At 43.8% G+C, this 13164-nt stretch overlaps 1 protein-coding gene across 4 annotated transcripts in view; it reads left to right on the top strand.

Annotated features, from left to right (window-relative positions):
* The window catches only part of LOC144600028 (follistatin-related protein 5-like), a 393214-nt gene that overhangs the window by 370459 nt on the left and 9591 nt on the right, over positions 1-13164 (top strand). For all 4 annotated transcript variants that reach the window (XM_078411369.1, XM_078411368.1, XM_078411370.1 and 1 more), the window contains 2 exons: positions 5461-5579; positions 8972-9121. In XM_078411369.1, the coding sequence (XP_078267495.1) occupies positions 5461-5579; positions 8972-9121 (269 nt within the window). The remainder of the gene's footprint in view (positions 1-5460; positions 5580-8971; positions 9122-13164) is intronic.

Raw genomic sequence — 13164 nt, 5'->3', positions numbered from 1 at the left:
GACAAGGAAGGAAAGAAGTAGATTGCGATTTCACTTAAAATAGGATTTTACTGGCAAATTGGTGTCAATGATATATTTTGTTAACAGTCCTTCCTAAGGGTAAACCAAACTAAAATATGCACGGTTTCTAAAGGTTAAAGCCACTCTATATTTAACTGTCTGCTGACTTTCTCTGATTATCTCTGGACAACACCGTGGCCAGTAAAAGATGTTTTGATCCTTATCTTCTGCAAGATAACTTTTCAATTCGAGCTTTGAGAAATGAAAGGCTTGGTTTTCGAGTGACTATTCTTACGTTCTTAATCACTTTCTAGAAAGAACTCAGTTCTTCTCGTAAATTAGATCAAGGTGGCGCAGCGATAGAGTTGCTGCTTTACAGCGCCAGAGTGGATCCTGACTGCGGGTGCTGTCTGAACGGTGTTTGTACATTTCTCCCGTGACTGCGTGAGTTCTTTCAGTTTAGTTTATTGTCAAGGGTACAGTGAAAACCTTTCTGTTGCATGCTAACCAGTGTATAGATACATGATAAGGGAATAACGTTTAGTGCAAGGTAAAGCCAGCAAAGTCTAATAAAGGACACTCTGAGGGACATCAAAGAGATAGGTAGCTTAGATGTTTAGCGGTTTCCTCCCACACTCCAAAGATGTGCAGGTTTGTAGGTTAATTGGCCTTGGCAAAGATTGTAAATTGTCCCTAGTGTCTCGGGTAGTGTTAGTGTATGGGGATCGCTGGTCGGCATGGACGATGGGCCAAAGGGCGTGTTTCTGTGCTGCATCTGTGGTGACTTTTTCCACAGAATCTTATCGAAACGTATAAGATTATTAAGGGGTTGGACACGTTAGAGGCAAGAAACATGTTCCCAATGTTGGGGGAGTCCAGAACAAGGGGCCACAGTTTAAGAATAAGGGGTAGGCCATTTAGAACTGAGATGAGGAAAAACTTTTTCAGTCAGAGAGTTGTGAATCTGTGGAATTCTCTGCCTCAGAAGGCAGTGGAGGCCAAATCTCTAAATGCATTCAAGAGAGAGCTGGATAGATCTCTTAAGGATAGCGGAGTCAGGGGGTATGGGGAGAAGGCAGGAACGGGGTACTGATTGAGCATGATCAGCCATGATCACATTGAATGGCGGTGCTGGCTCGAAGGGCCGAATGGCCTCCTCCTGCACCTATTGTCTATCACTAAACTAAACTAAGCTTTCCTTCCATTCTTCTGCCTCAACGTTAAAATAAACAATGCATTAGAACAAGTAACAGGCACATTTTGTTTTCCAATGTTGCATCTTAAGAGATTTTACATCAACATTTGCTTCTCTAATATATTCTCTAATTATATTTCAATATATAACATGTAAGATTTATGGACTATAACTGCAACAAAATACTGATAATATGATGGGGTTATTTATTTACTTGTACTACATATTTGGCCACCACAATGTTTAATACTCCAAAGACGTACAGGTATGTAGGTTAATTGGCTGGGTAAATGTAAAATGTAAAAATTGTCCCTAGTGGGTGTAGGATAGTGTTAATGTGCGGGGATCACTGGGCGGCACGGACTTGGAGGGCCGAAAAGGCCTGTTTCCGGCTGTATATATATGATGATGATGATGATGATGATATTCAGTTTGTATATTTATTTGGGAAAGTTTAAAGGAGATGCCTTCTGAGGCAGAGAATTCCACAGATTCACAACTCTCTGACTGAAAAAGTTTTTCCTCATCTCAGTTCTAAATGGCCTACCCCTTATTCTTAAACTGTGGCCCCTTGTTCTGGACTCCCCCAACATTGGGAACATGTTTCCTGCCTCTAACGTGTCCAACCCCTTAATAATCTTATACGTTTCGATAAGATCTCCTCTCATCCTTCTAAATTCCAGTGTATACACGCCTAGTCGATCCAGTCTTTCAACATACGACAGTCCCGCCATTCCGGGAATTAACCTAATAAACCTACGCTGCACGCGTGGGTTGTGTTAGAGGTAGATACAACAGTGCCATTTACGAGGCTTTTAGATAGGCACATGGCTATGCAGGGAACGGAGGGTATGGATCAGGTGTGGGCGTGAGGTTGGTTTATCATGGTATCATCTAAGGCTGAGGCCTTGTGATGTACTTTTCTACCGAGTGTAGAAACAAGGAACTACAGACTTTGTGAAGGGCTAAAGGGCCTGTTTCCACGCTGTATCTCTAAAATCTAAAAGAACGTTTAGGATAATAGGAATCTGATAGGGTGAGAATATAAACACAGGAACATAAAAAGTTCTCTGGAGAGAAGGAATGGGTGATGATTCGTGTCGAGATCCTGACCCGAAACGTCACCCATTCCTTCTCTCCAGAGATGCTGCCTGTCCCACTGAGTCCCGCGGGTTAATTGGCTTCTGTAAATTACTCCTAATGTGTAAGATTTAAAACTGGAATAACATAGCACTGGTGCACGAGGTGATTGTTGGTGGACTCAGTGGGCTGAAGGGCCCGTTTCCACACTGTATTTCTAATCTAAACTAAACTAAACTAAATCAATGTGCAAACTAGCCTACGATATAAATCAACGTTCATGTTGGTTTGCTTGTTTCATGAGCTCTCAAGTACAGAAGGACTGTGAGCTGACTAATGGCCAAATATTTATCTGCAGTAGATGTTGATAAATCATTAAACAGTCGATGATAAATTAACTATGCAAACTTACAAAATTATAAATTAGCGACTGTCAAAATGCTAATCACAGAATAGTATGCGGTCTACATGAAAACAAATCCGTACAAGTTGATTTTTTTACATTACTGCAGCAAAATATATAGAACATTAATAAATAACATTCCATGATATTATCAGTATTTGTTTCAGTTATAGTTCATAAATCTTACATAATATATTGTTTACACAGCATTTAATATTCTATATTTTTGAAACTTAATTAAACAGTGTTGGGCAGCACAGTGACACAGCTGGTAGAACTGCTGCCTCACAGCGCCAGGAACCCAGGTTCAATCCCGGCCTCGGGTGCTGTCTGTGTGGAGTTTGTACGTTCTCCCTGTAACGGCATGGGTTTCCTCCAGGTGTTCCGGGTTCCTCCCACATCCCAAAGACATGCGGGTTTGTAGGTTAATTGGCTCTCCGTAAATTGCCCCTAATGTGCCTGGAATGGGCGAGAAAGTGAGACAACATAGAGCTAGTGTGAACGAATGATCAATGGCGGCGTGGACTCGGTGGGCCAAAGGGCCATGTTGCATCTCTGAATTAAATTGATGGATTCTTAAAGCACTGTGCCTTGGTATCTAAGCCATTTATTTTCAAGACTGACTAACCATAATAATCGCTCTTTTCGTTTCTGGCCATAGAAATGATAAATGATAAAATCGTGACTGAGCTGGATAATGCTTCGAGATATCAATTTCAGAATAATGCAGTTTGCCCTAAGTGGTGACTTTTTCCACTATGTCTTACTCATGTGTCACATATCTAGATACTTGAGCAACTTGACAGTGGGGAAGAGGGACTAAAGTGGCAAAGACTGTGCATACAAATGACTGGAGTTAAGACAAGGGCTTCAAACGTTACTCTTTTAGGTACAAGATTGAAGAATTTTGCTTGGAATAGAATGGATTGGAATACTTTCTTGGCTCATAGAACAAGGCACAGTGACATTCTTTGCTTGCATACCCAAGGTATACAAATAGCGGCCACCATAGGGGCTGACAAAGTTACGAAGTAAGCCGGCTCGTCCTTTGTTCTCTCACCCCCCACCCCCTCTACAGAGGTTCCCCCAAGCCGAGCCCTCCATTGTTCTTGCAGCTTATCTCATCCTTTCATTCCGACTAAATTTCAGGGAAAGATACATTTTGCAAATTAGAAGGCCGACTTCGACAATGAACAAATCTGTCATAGTTTGGCAACCTTTTTAGAGTTAGGCCTCCCAATGCACGACAGCCTGGGACAAAGCCAAGCCGAGAGCCTGGTTTGCTGTGAATAGAATTTCCATTCACCCCAGTTTTGCCAGGACATTAGTTAGAAACTCCACACCTGATATGTGTTCCCATAGCAGAGAGACACAGAAAACCGGGTTCGATCCTGACTACGGGCGCTGTCTGTCTGTACGGTGTTTCTCCCTGTGACCATGCAGATTTTCACCAGGTGCTGTGGTTTCCTCCCATATTCCAAAGACGTGCAAGTCTGTAGGTTAATTGGCTTCTGGAAATTGTTCCCATCGTGTACGAGAGAACCAGTGAACGGGTGATCGCTGGTCGACGCGGACTCGGTGGGACGAAGGACCTGTTTCCATGCTGTATCTCTAAACCAAGCTAAACTAAACACCAGAGTTTAGAACAAGAAAAGAACTGCAGATGCTGGTACAAATCGAAGGTATTTATTCACAAAATGCTGGAGTAACTCAGCAGGTCAGGCAGCATCTCAGGAGAGAAGGAATGGGTGACGTTTCGGGTCGAGACCCTTCTTCAGTCAGTCTGAAGAAGGGTCTCGACCCGAAACGTCACCCATTCCTTCTCTCCTGAGACGCTGCCTGACCTGCTGAGTTACTCCAGCATTTTTGGAATAAATAAATCAGAGTTTAGAACATCAGCTTATCTTTGAATATTTCATTCAGAGGAAAATAGGCGATAAATATACACAGTACAAATATATACAATTTGCATGCATGGATCTGAGAAACCTAGTGGTTTGAGATACAACTGTTTTTTGTGCGTTCCCCCTGTGACTGCGTGGGTTTCCTCCGGGTGCTCTGGTTTCCTCACGCATTGCAAAGACGTGCAGGTTTGTAGGATAATTAGCTTCTGTGAATTGTCCCTGGCGTGTAGGATAGTGTTAGTGTACGGGGTGATCCTTACTGCAGGCCCTGTCTGTACAGAATTGGTATGTTTTCCCCGTGGCCACTGGGTTTTCTCTGGGTGCTCCGTTTTCCTCCCGTATCCCATAGACGTATAGGTTTTTGTAGGTTGATTGGCTTTGGTAAACAAGATCGTTAATTGTCCCAAGCGTGCAGGACAGTGCAAGTGTGCGGGCTGACTGCTGGTCGTATCTCCAGGCTGTATCTCCAAAACTAAAGAACTCAATTTAACTATCAGCTGCAGAACGAATATTCTTGAAGCCTGTCGTTGAGGTATTGAGACCAAGTTAATATTATACTTGGAGAGTGCACTAACGGAAAATGACCCTATTGCGTTTTTACACAAATTTGCTGCATTGTTGTTTTAATGCCTTTCTTGATGCCAGGAGTTGTCATAGAAAGTTGTTATGTTGCCAAACGCATCTGTGCAATTTCTATTTTCTTTGGGGGCTTCATTTTCCAGTGCCTAAAACATTGCTTCTCCTTATTAATTCTCCCCCCACCCCCCCACTATTTTCAAAAGTGTTTCAGAGCTGTAAAAGTAAATAATATTAAAACTTAATTTAAAAATATTCTGAAGATGTGTGCGAAAGAAACATTTTTGCGTTTTGTCTTCAAGGGTTAAGTGTTGGAAACATGTTCTACGTTTTCTCTGATGATGGAATCACAGTAATCCAGCCTGTGGGATGTGAGATTCAGAGGCAGATCAAAGCTAGCGACAGGATCATTGTGAGCTTTGTAAGTCGACCACATTTAGACACGTTTCTTTTTCAAAACTCTTGGCGTTAAACTTTTCTTTTGTACTGAGAACCATGTGTACATATCTACTGCAAGTAACAATTTCATTGTTCCATTTCGGGATGTATAACATTCCAAAGACATGTAGGAAGATGCTGGTTTAAATCGAAGATAGACACAAAACTGGGAGTTGAGTATAGGAGCAAAGAGGTCCTTCTGCAGTTGTACAGGGCCCTATTGAGACCGCACCTGGAGTACTGTGTGCAGTTTTGGTCACCAAATTTGAGGAAGGATATACTTGCTATTGAGGGCGTGCAGCGTAGGTTTACTAGGTTAATTCCCGGAATTGCAGGACTGTCATATGTTGAAAGACTGGAGCGACTAGGCTTGTATACACTGGAATTTAGAAGGATGAGAGGAGATCTTATCGAAACGTATAAGATTATTAAGGGGTTGGACACGTTAGAGGCAGGAAACATGTTCTCAATGTTGGGGGAGTCCAGAACAAGGGGCCACAGTTTAAGAATAAGGGGTAGGCCATTTAGAACTGAGATGAGGAAAAACTTTTTCAGTCAGAGAGTTGTGAATCTGTGGAATTCTCTGCCTTAGAAGGCGGTGGAGGCCAATTCTCTGAATGCATTCAAGAGAGAGCTAGATAGAGCTCTTAAGGATAGCGGAGTCAGGGGGTATGGGGAGAAGGCAGGAAGGGGGTACTGATTGAGAATGATCAGCCATGATCACATTGAATGGCGGTGCTGGCTCGAAGGGCTGAATGGCCTCCTCCTGCACCTATTTGTCTATTGTCTGTTGTCAAAACGTCAGAGTAACTCAGCGGAACAGGCAGCACCGCTGGAGAGAAGGAATGGATGACGTTTCGGGTCGAGACCCTTCTTCAGACTGATGTCAGGGGAGTGGGCGGTACAGAGATAAGGAAGTGTAAGGTGTGAAGACAGGGCAAAGGGAATGGAAAATGTAGACAGGTTTGTAAGTTAACTGGCTTCTGTAAATTGTCCCTCATGTACAGGATAGAACGAGTGAAAGGCCTGGATAGAGTTTCGGCTTCAGTTTAGTTTATTGTCACATGTACCGAGGTACAGTGAAAAGCTTTTGTTGCGTGCTATCCAGTCAGCGGAAAGACAATACACGATTACAATCGAGTCATTCAGGGAGTGCAGAAACATGAGTGGCTGTGGAGAGAGGAAGTTTCCACAAGTGGGGAAGTCTAGCAGCGGAGGGCACAGCCTCAGAATAAAAGGACGTACCTTTAGAAAGGAGGTGAGGAGGAATTTCTTCAGTCAGATGGTGGTGAATCTGTAGAATTCATTGCCACAGAAGACTGTGGAGGCCAAATCAATGGATTTTTTTTTTTTTTTTTTGTGGATATTTTTAAGGATGAGATTGACAGATTCTTGATCAGTACGGGTGTCATTGGTTATGGGGAGAAGGCAGGAGAATGGGGTTGAGAGGGAAAGATGGATCAGCCATGATTGAATGGCGGAGGAGGCTTAATGGCCTAATTCTGCTCCTATAAGAGCCAAGGATGGCTGTGGGGACCACAGCATTGCGTATTTTTAAGGTGGAGGTTGACAGTTCTTCTGAAAATGTATGGTGGGATACACCTTGATAATCCTCCCCTTCCCCCCACCATCTCCATCCCGCCCCACCTCAATAATGAAATAAAATGAACTTGGTTATCGGAGAAGTTAAAACAATCACATTGATAAGTTGCTCCACAACTTAACTTAAAATATAATAACATACACATAAGTGGCAGAAAGAAGTGGCTGAACATACAATGGTTTTAGTGCAATGGTTTAGAATCGCATTCACTGCATTTCATCTAATGGGATGTAACTTATTTCCTTGCCCACTCTAAATATTTTAATTTGAATGAGATTCAATTTACATCACAATTAGCTCCAAGCTAGAGTTGTATGCTTCGAAAAGACAACATATTATCTAATGGATTACGCTGGTGAAACATTCAGCAACCAAGCACTTTCCTCATTAGTTCCAATAAATATTCACATTCAAAGGTCATTAATGTACATTCATTTCTTTCCCACACCACAATACAATAGACAATAGACAATAGGCAATAGGTGCAGGAGGAGGCCATTCGGCCCTTCGAGCCAACACCGCCATTCAATGTGATCATGGCTGATCATTCTCAATCAGTACCCCGTTCCTGCCTTCTCCCCATACCCCCTGACTCCGCTATCCTTAAGAGCTCTATCTAGCTCTCTCTTGAATGCATTCAGAGAATTGGCCTCCACTGCCTTCTGAGGCAGAGCATTCCACAGATTCACAACTCTCTGACTGAAAAAGTTTTTCCTCATCTCAGTTCTAAATGGCCTACCCCTTATTCTTAAACTGTGGCCCCTTGTTCTGGACTCCCCCAACATTGGGAACATGTTTCCTGCCTCTAACGTGTCCAACCCCTTAATAATCTTATACGTTTCGATAAGATCTCCTCTCATCCTTCTACACTCTTCACATTCAGAAACTATCGCTTCAAAAGTCTGCTTCCAAAACATACAAATAGGGATCTGTTCAGAATATAAACAAGAACAGGCCAAAGTTGAATGCTTGAGTGTGGACACAAGAGACTGCAGACGGTGGTTTACAAAAAAAAGACACAAAGTGTTGGAGTAACTCAGCAGGTCAGGCAGCGTCTCTGGAGAACGTGGATGGGTGACGTTTCGGGTCGCGACCCTTCTTCCTTGTTCCGGCTTCACAATTTGTGTTTTTTTCTGTCCCGATCACCTTGTCTGAAGAAGGGTCTCGACCCGAAATGTCACCCATTCCTTCTCTCCAGAGATGCTGCCTGACCCGTTGAGTTACTCCAGCATTTTGTGATACCTTATCTCACAGTCTTTATCTGTTCATCTCTGGTCTTTTGTCCAACAATCTTCCATTCAAACCCCCTGCCCACCACTCACCTGTATCCACCTATCACTTGCCAAACTTTATCCTGCCGCCACCTCTCTTCCAGCTTTCTCCCAACCCACCCACCGTCAGTTTGAAGAAGGATCCCGGCCCAAAACGTCACCAGAAATGCTGCCTGACCCGCTGAGTTACTCAAGCACTTGGAATGTTTGGTTCAGTGTTTTCATGTTCATTAGTTCATAAGAGATAGGAGCAGAATTAGGCCATTCGGCCCATCAAGTCTACGCCATTCAATCATGGCTTATCTATCTCTCCTTCCTAACCCCATTCTCCTGCCTATCTCCCCATTACTCCCGACACCCGTAATAATTAAGAATCTATCAATCTCTGACTTAAAGATATCCATTGACTTGGCCTCCACAGCCCTCTGTGGCAATGCATTCCACTGTGCAAAGTGCAAGTGTCCTCAGCGACTAAGTGTCAAACATTGTGCTTCTTTCCAGGAAGAGATATGTCCGTCTGAGGAAGAACAAACGGTTCCACGGTGCATCTGGGCCTCTGCTGTCAACATCAGAGACAAGTACATCTATGTTTCCCAGCCCACACTGACTCGGATATTGATCATTGACATTCCATCACAGAAAGTCCTACAGGTAATCTAAATCAATGTGTTAGATCATGGTTGCATCTTTAGTTTTCTTTTCTTACAGATGTAGAATGGAAACAGGCGCACCGAGTCCGTGAGGCCTATCAACCACCTCCACATTCGTTCTATGTTATCCCACTTTCACAAATGCCATTTGGCCATTCCGTGCACAGATGCTGTCCGACCCGCTAAATTCCTCCAGCACTTATGTATTTTGCACAAGATTCCTGCATCTGCAGTTCCTTGAGCCTCTTCTCCCAGGCATTTGTCTCTCTCTCTCTCATTTTGTGTAGCCTATTTTATATTGTTTGATAACATAGAGACATCTAGCCCATTGAGTCTGTCTGTGCCAGTACACAAAGTCATCCCATCTCCCACAAAGTCATGGACTCAAGACATCATGGAAACGAGCCCTTCGGCCCAACTTGCCCGCACCAACCAACATGTCCCATCGCTACGTCCACCTGCCTGCGTTTGACCCATGTCCCTCTAAACCTGTCCCATCCATGTACCTGTCCAAATGTTTCTTAAACATTGTGATGATCTCAGCTTCAACTACCTCCTCCAGTAAGTCGTTCCATACACCCACCACCCTTTGTGAGAAAAAGTTACCCCTCAGGTTCCTATTAAATCTTTCCCCCCTCACCTTAAACCTACTGTATGTTATCCCACTTTCACATCCTGCAACCCTGCAGGCAATTTACAGAGGCCGAATAGCGTACAACCCACGTCTTTGGAATGTGGGAGGAAACCGGAGCACCCGGAGAGAACCCACGCAATCAGAGGGAAAACGTACAAACTCCGCACAGACCGCACTCGTAGCCAGAATGGAACCTGGGTCTTTGGCACCGTGTGGCAGCAGCTCTACCACCATGCCACTGTGCCACCCCATTTCTCAAAGGATTACACCTTCCTTATAAACCTATATGGAATAGGTTTGAGTTATGCTGAAATGGTGGAAGATAAACTTGGCCATTGATCGTCCAAGGACAATTAAATCTGTGCTGCCCCCTCTTGCTCCCATGTTAGAACCATGTTAAAGGTGAGGCGGGGAAATATTTAATAGGAACCTGTGGGGTAACGTCTTCACACAAAGGGTGGTGGGTGTATGGAACGGTAGTTGAGGCTGAGGCTAACACAATGTTTTGAGAAACATATGGACAGGTACGTGGATGGGACAGGTTTAGAGGGATATGGGCCAAACTGCAGGCATGTGGGTCTAGTGATGGGACATGTTGGTTGGCGTGGGCAAATTGGGCCGAAGGGTTTGTTTCCATGATGTATGACTCTATGACTTTGTGAGAGATGGGATGACTTTGTGTACCATTGGATCTACCATCTTGTTAGACCATCCACATGACCAATTAAATTAGATACAGGTCCTCCACCGATTTTCTGGCAACTAATGGTGCGGACAAAATTGCGAGCATTGCGTGTGGCGCACGTCCTGAAAGAGTTCATTGTTTACTTCTTTGTTAATTGTTAATTCTTTATTTAAGTTTTTTCCAGCAGTCCATGGTATTTTAGAGAGACGGGAGGGGTATAATTAGTGGGTCAGAGGTGTATTGTTGAATTATTATTACGTGACCTCTGTTGGTCTGGCAAAATGGATAATCCGGCATCGCTGGTCGGCGCGGACTTAGACAGAGTCACAGAGTCATGGAGTGATAGAGTGACACAGTGTGGAAACAGGCCCTTCGGCCCAACTCACCCACACCGGCCAACATGTCCCAGCTACACTAGTCCCACCTGCCTGCGCTTCATCCATGTCCCTCCAAACCTGTCAATAGACAATAGACAATAGGTGCAGGAGTAGGCCATTCAGCCCTTCGAACCAGCACCGCCATTCAATTCGATCATGGCTGATCACTCTCAATCAGTACCCCGTTCCTGCCTTCTCCCCATACCCCCTCACTCCGCTATCCTTAAGAGCTCTATCCAGCTCTCTCTTGAAAGCATCCAACGAACTGGCCTCCACTGCCTTCTGAGGCAGAGAATTCCACACCTTCACCACTCTCTGACTGAAAAAGTTCTTCCTCATCTCCGTTCTAAATGGCCTACCCCTTATTCTTAAACTGTGGCCCCTTGTTCTGGACTCCCCCAACATTGGGAACATGTTTCCTGCCTCTAATGTGTCCAATCCCCTAATTATCTTATATGTTTCAATAAGATCCCCCCTCATCCTTCTAAATTCCAGTGTATGCAAGCCCAATCGCTCCAGCCTTTCAACATACGACAGTCCCGCCATTCCGGGAATTAACCTAGTGAACCTACGCTGCACGCCCTCCATAGCAAGAATATCCTTCCTCAAATTTGGAGACCAAAACTGCACACAGTACTCCAGGTGCGGTCTCACCAGGGCCCTGTACAACTGTAGAAGGACCTCTTTGCTCCTATACTCAACTCCTCTTGTTATGAGCCTGTCCAATTGCCTCTTAAATGATGGTCCCAGCCTCAGCTACCTCCTCTGGCAGCTTGTTCCATACACCCACCACTTGGTGGGCCAAAGGGCCTGTTTCTGCGCTGTATCTCTAAAACAAAGAAAAATCTAAAGAACAGAACAGACGATTTAAGTTCAGCTAGCTGTGCCTTTCACAGAATGGACCACCCATGCAGTTTTCATTATCAGTCCATGGGACTGATTTTTATATATCGATCAAATGCAAGTTCCTTTGTACGAAAAGACTTCTCACAAGCGCACATACCCTATCAAGTACAAGTCCCCTCGTATAAAAAGACTTATTTACTTTACTTTAGACTTAAGAGATAGCATTGAGCCCTTCGGCCCATCGAGTCCGGGCCAACTAGCGATCACCCTGTATGCACTAGCACTATCCTGCACACTAGGGACAATTGATAAATACAAAGAGACTTGTATTTTCTGGAGTCTAGAGAAAAGGAATAGCTTTCGAGCTTTTTGTATTTGATAGAGTATATGCATTGATGAGAAGTCTCTTAATATGATATGTTATGCATTTATGATAAATCTTTTAATACAAAGGAACTAGGTTTCCGCACTGTATATCTAAACTAAACTAAAATTGCCCTTATACAATCTGACAACCATGGCCACTAATATAATAAGTCATGTTAAAATTACAATAGATAGACACAAAAAGTTGGAGTGACACAGCGGGCCAGACAGCGGAGAAAAGGAATAGATGACGTTTCAGGTCGAGACTCCAGAGATGCTGCCTAACCCGCTGAGTTACTCGAGCTTTTTGTGTCTATCTTCGGTTGAAACCAGCACCTGCAGTTCCTTCCTACACTTAAAATTACAATAAACAGCTTGAAATCGGAAAATGTAATATCTCTGTTTTTTTAATTTTCTTTACATCATGTAAAGGTTTGAAAATGGCACCAAAACATGCCGTCTCTTGTAGGCTATTTCTGTACACTTGCTAATCGGGCATGTGCTTACATATGGCAATACTCTACTGGACTATTTGCAAGGAAATAATTTCACCGTGTCAGCACTTTGCACATCTGATAATAAAGGCACCAATGAGATTTTGAAAGGTTAAGTACCAACATCATAAGCAGCACGGTGGCGCAGCGTTAGAGCTACTGCCTTACAGCGCCAGAGACCCGAGTTCGATCCTGACTACGGGCGCTGTCTGTATAGAGTTTGTACATTCTCCCCGTGACCAAAGTGGGTTTCCTCCGAGATCTTCGGTTTCCTCCCATTCTCCAAAGACCTACAGGTTTGTAGATTAATTGGCTTGGTATAAATGTAAAATTGTCCCTAGTGTGTGTAAGCAGTGTTAATATGCGGGGATCGCCGGTCAGTGCGGACTCGGTGGGCCGAAGGGCCTGTTTCCGTGCTGTAACTCTAAACTAAACTAATTTAAAACTTATGTCGAGTAAAATATTAGTTTGTTCTTGGTGACTTTTCTGTGGCAGTATTTATGTGACAGCATGATGGATTATGACAATAGACAGTAGACAATAGACAATGGACAATAGACAATAGGTGCAGGAGGAGGCCATTCGGTCCTTCGAGCCAGCACCGTCATTCAATGTGATCATGGCTGATCATTCTCAATCAGT

Source organism: Rhinoraja longicauda, chromosome 14 (genome assembly GCF_053455715.1).
Source record: "Rhinoraja longicauda isolate Sanriku21f chromosome 14, sRhiLon1.1, whole genome shotgun sequence".
In the NCBI taxonomy this organism is placed as follows: Eukaryota; Metazoa; Chordata; class Chondrichthyes; order Rajiformes; family Arhynchobatidae; genus Rhinoraja; species Rhinoraja longicauda.
Note: the sequence above shows the minus strand (reverse complement) of the source record. Positions and strands in the feature narration are given on the sequence as shown.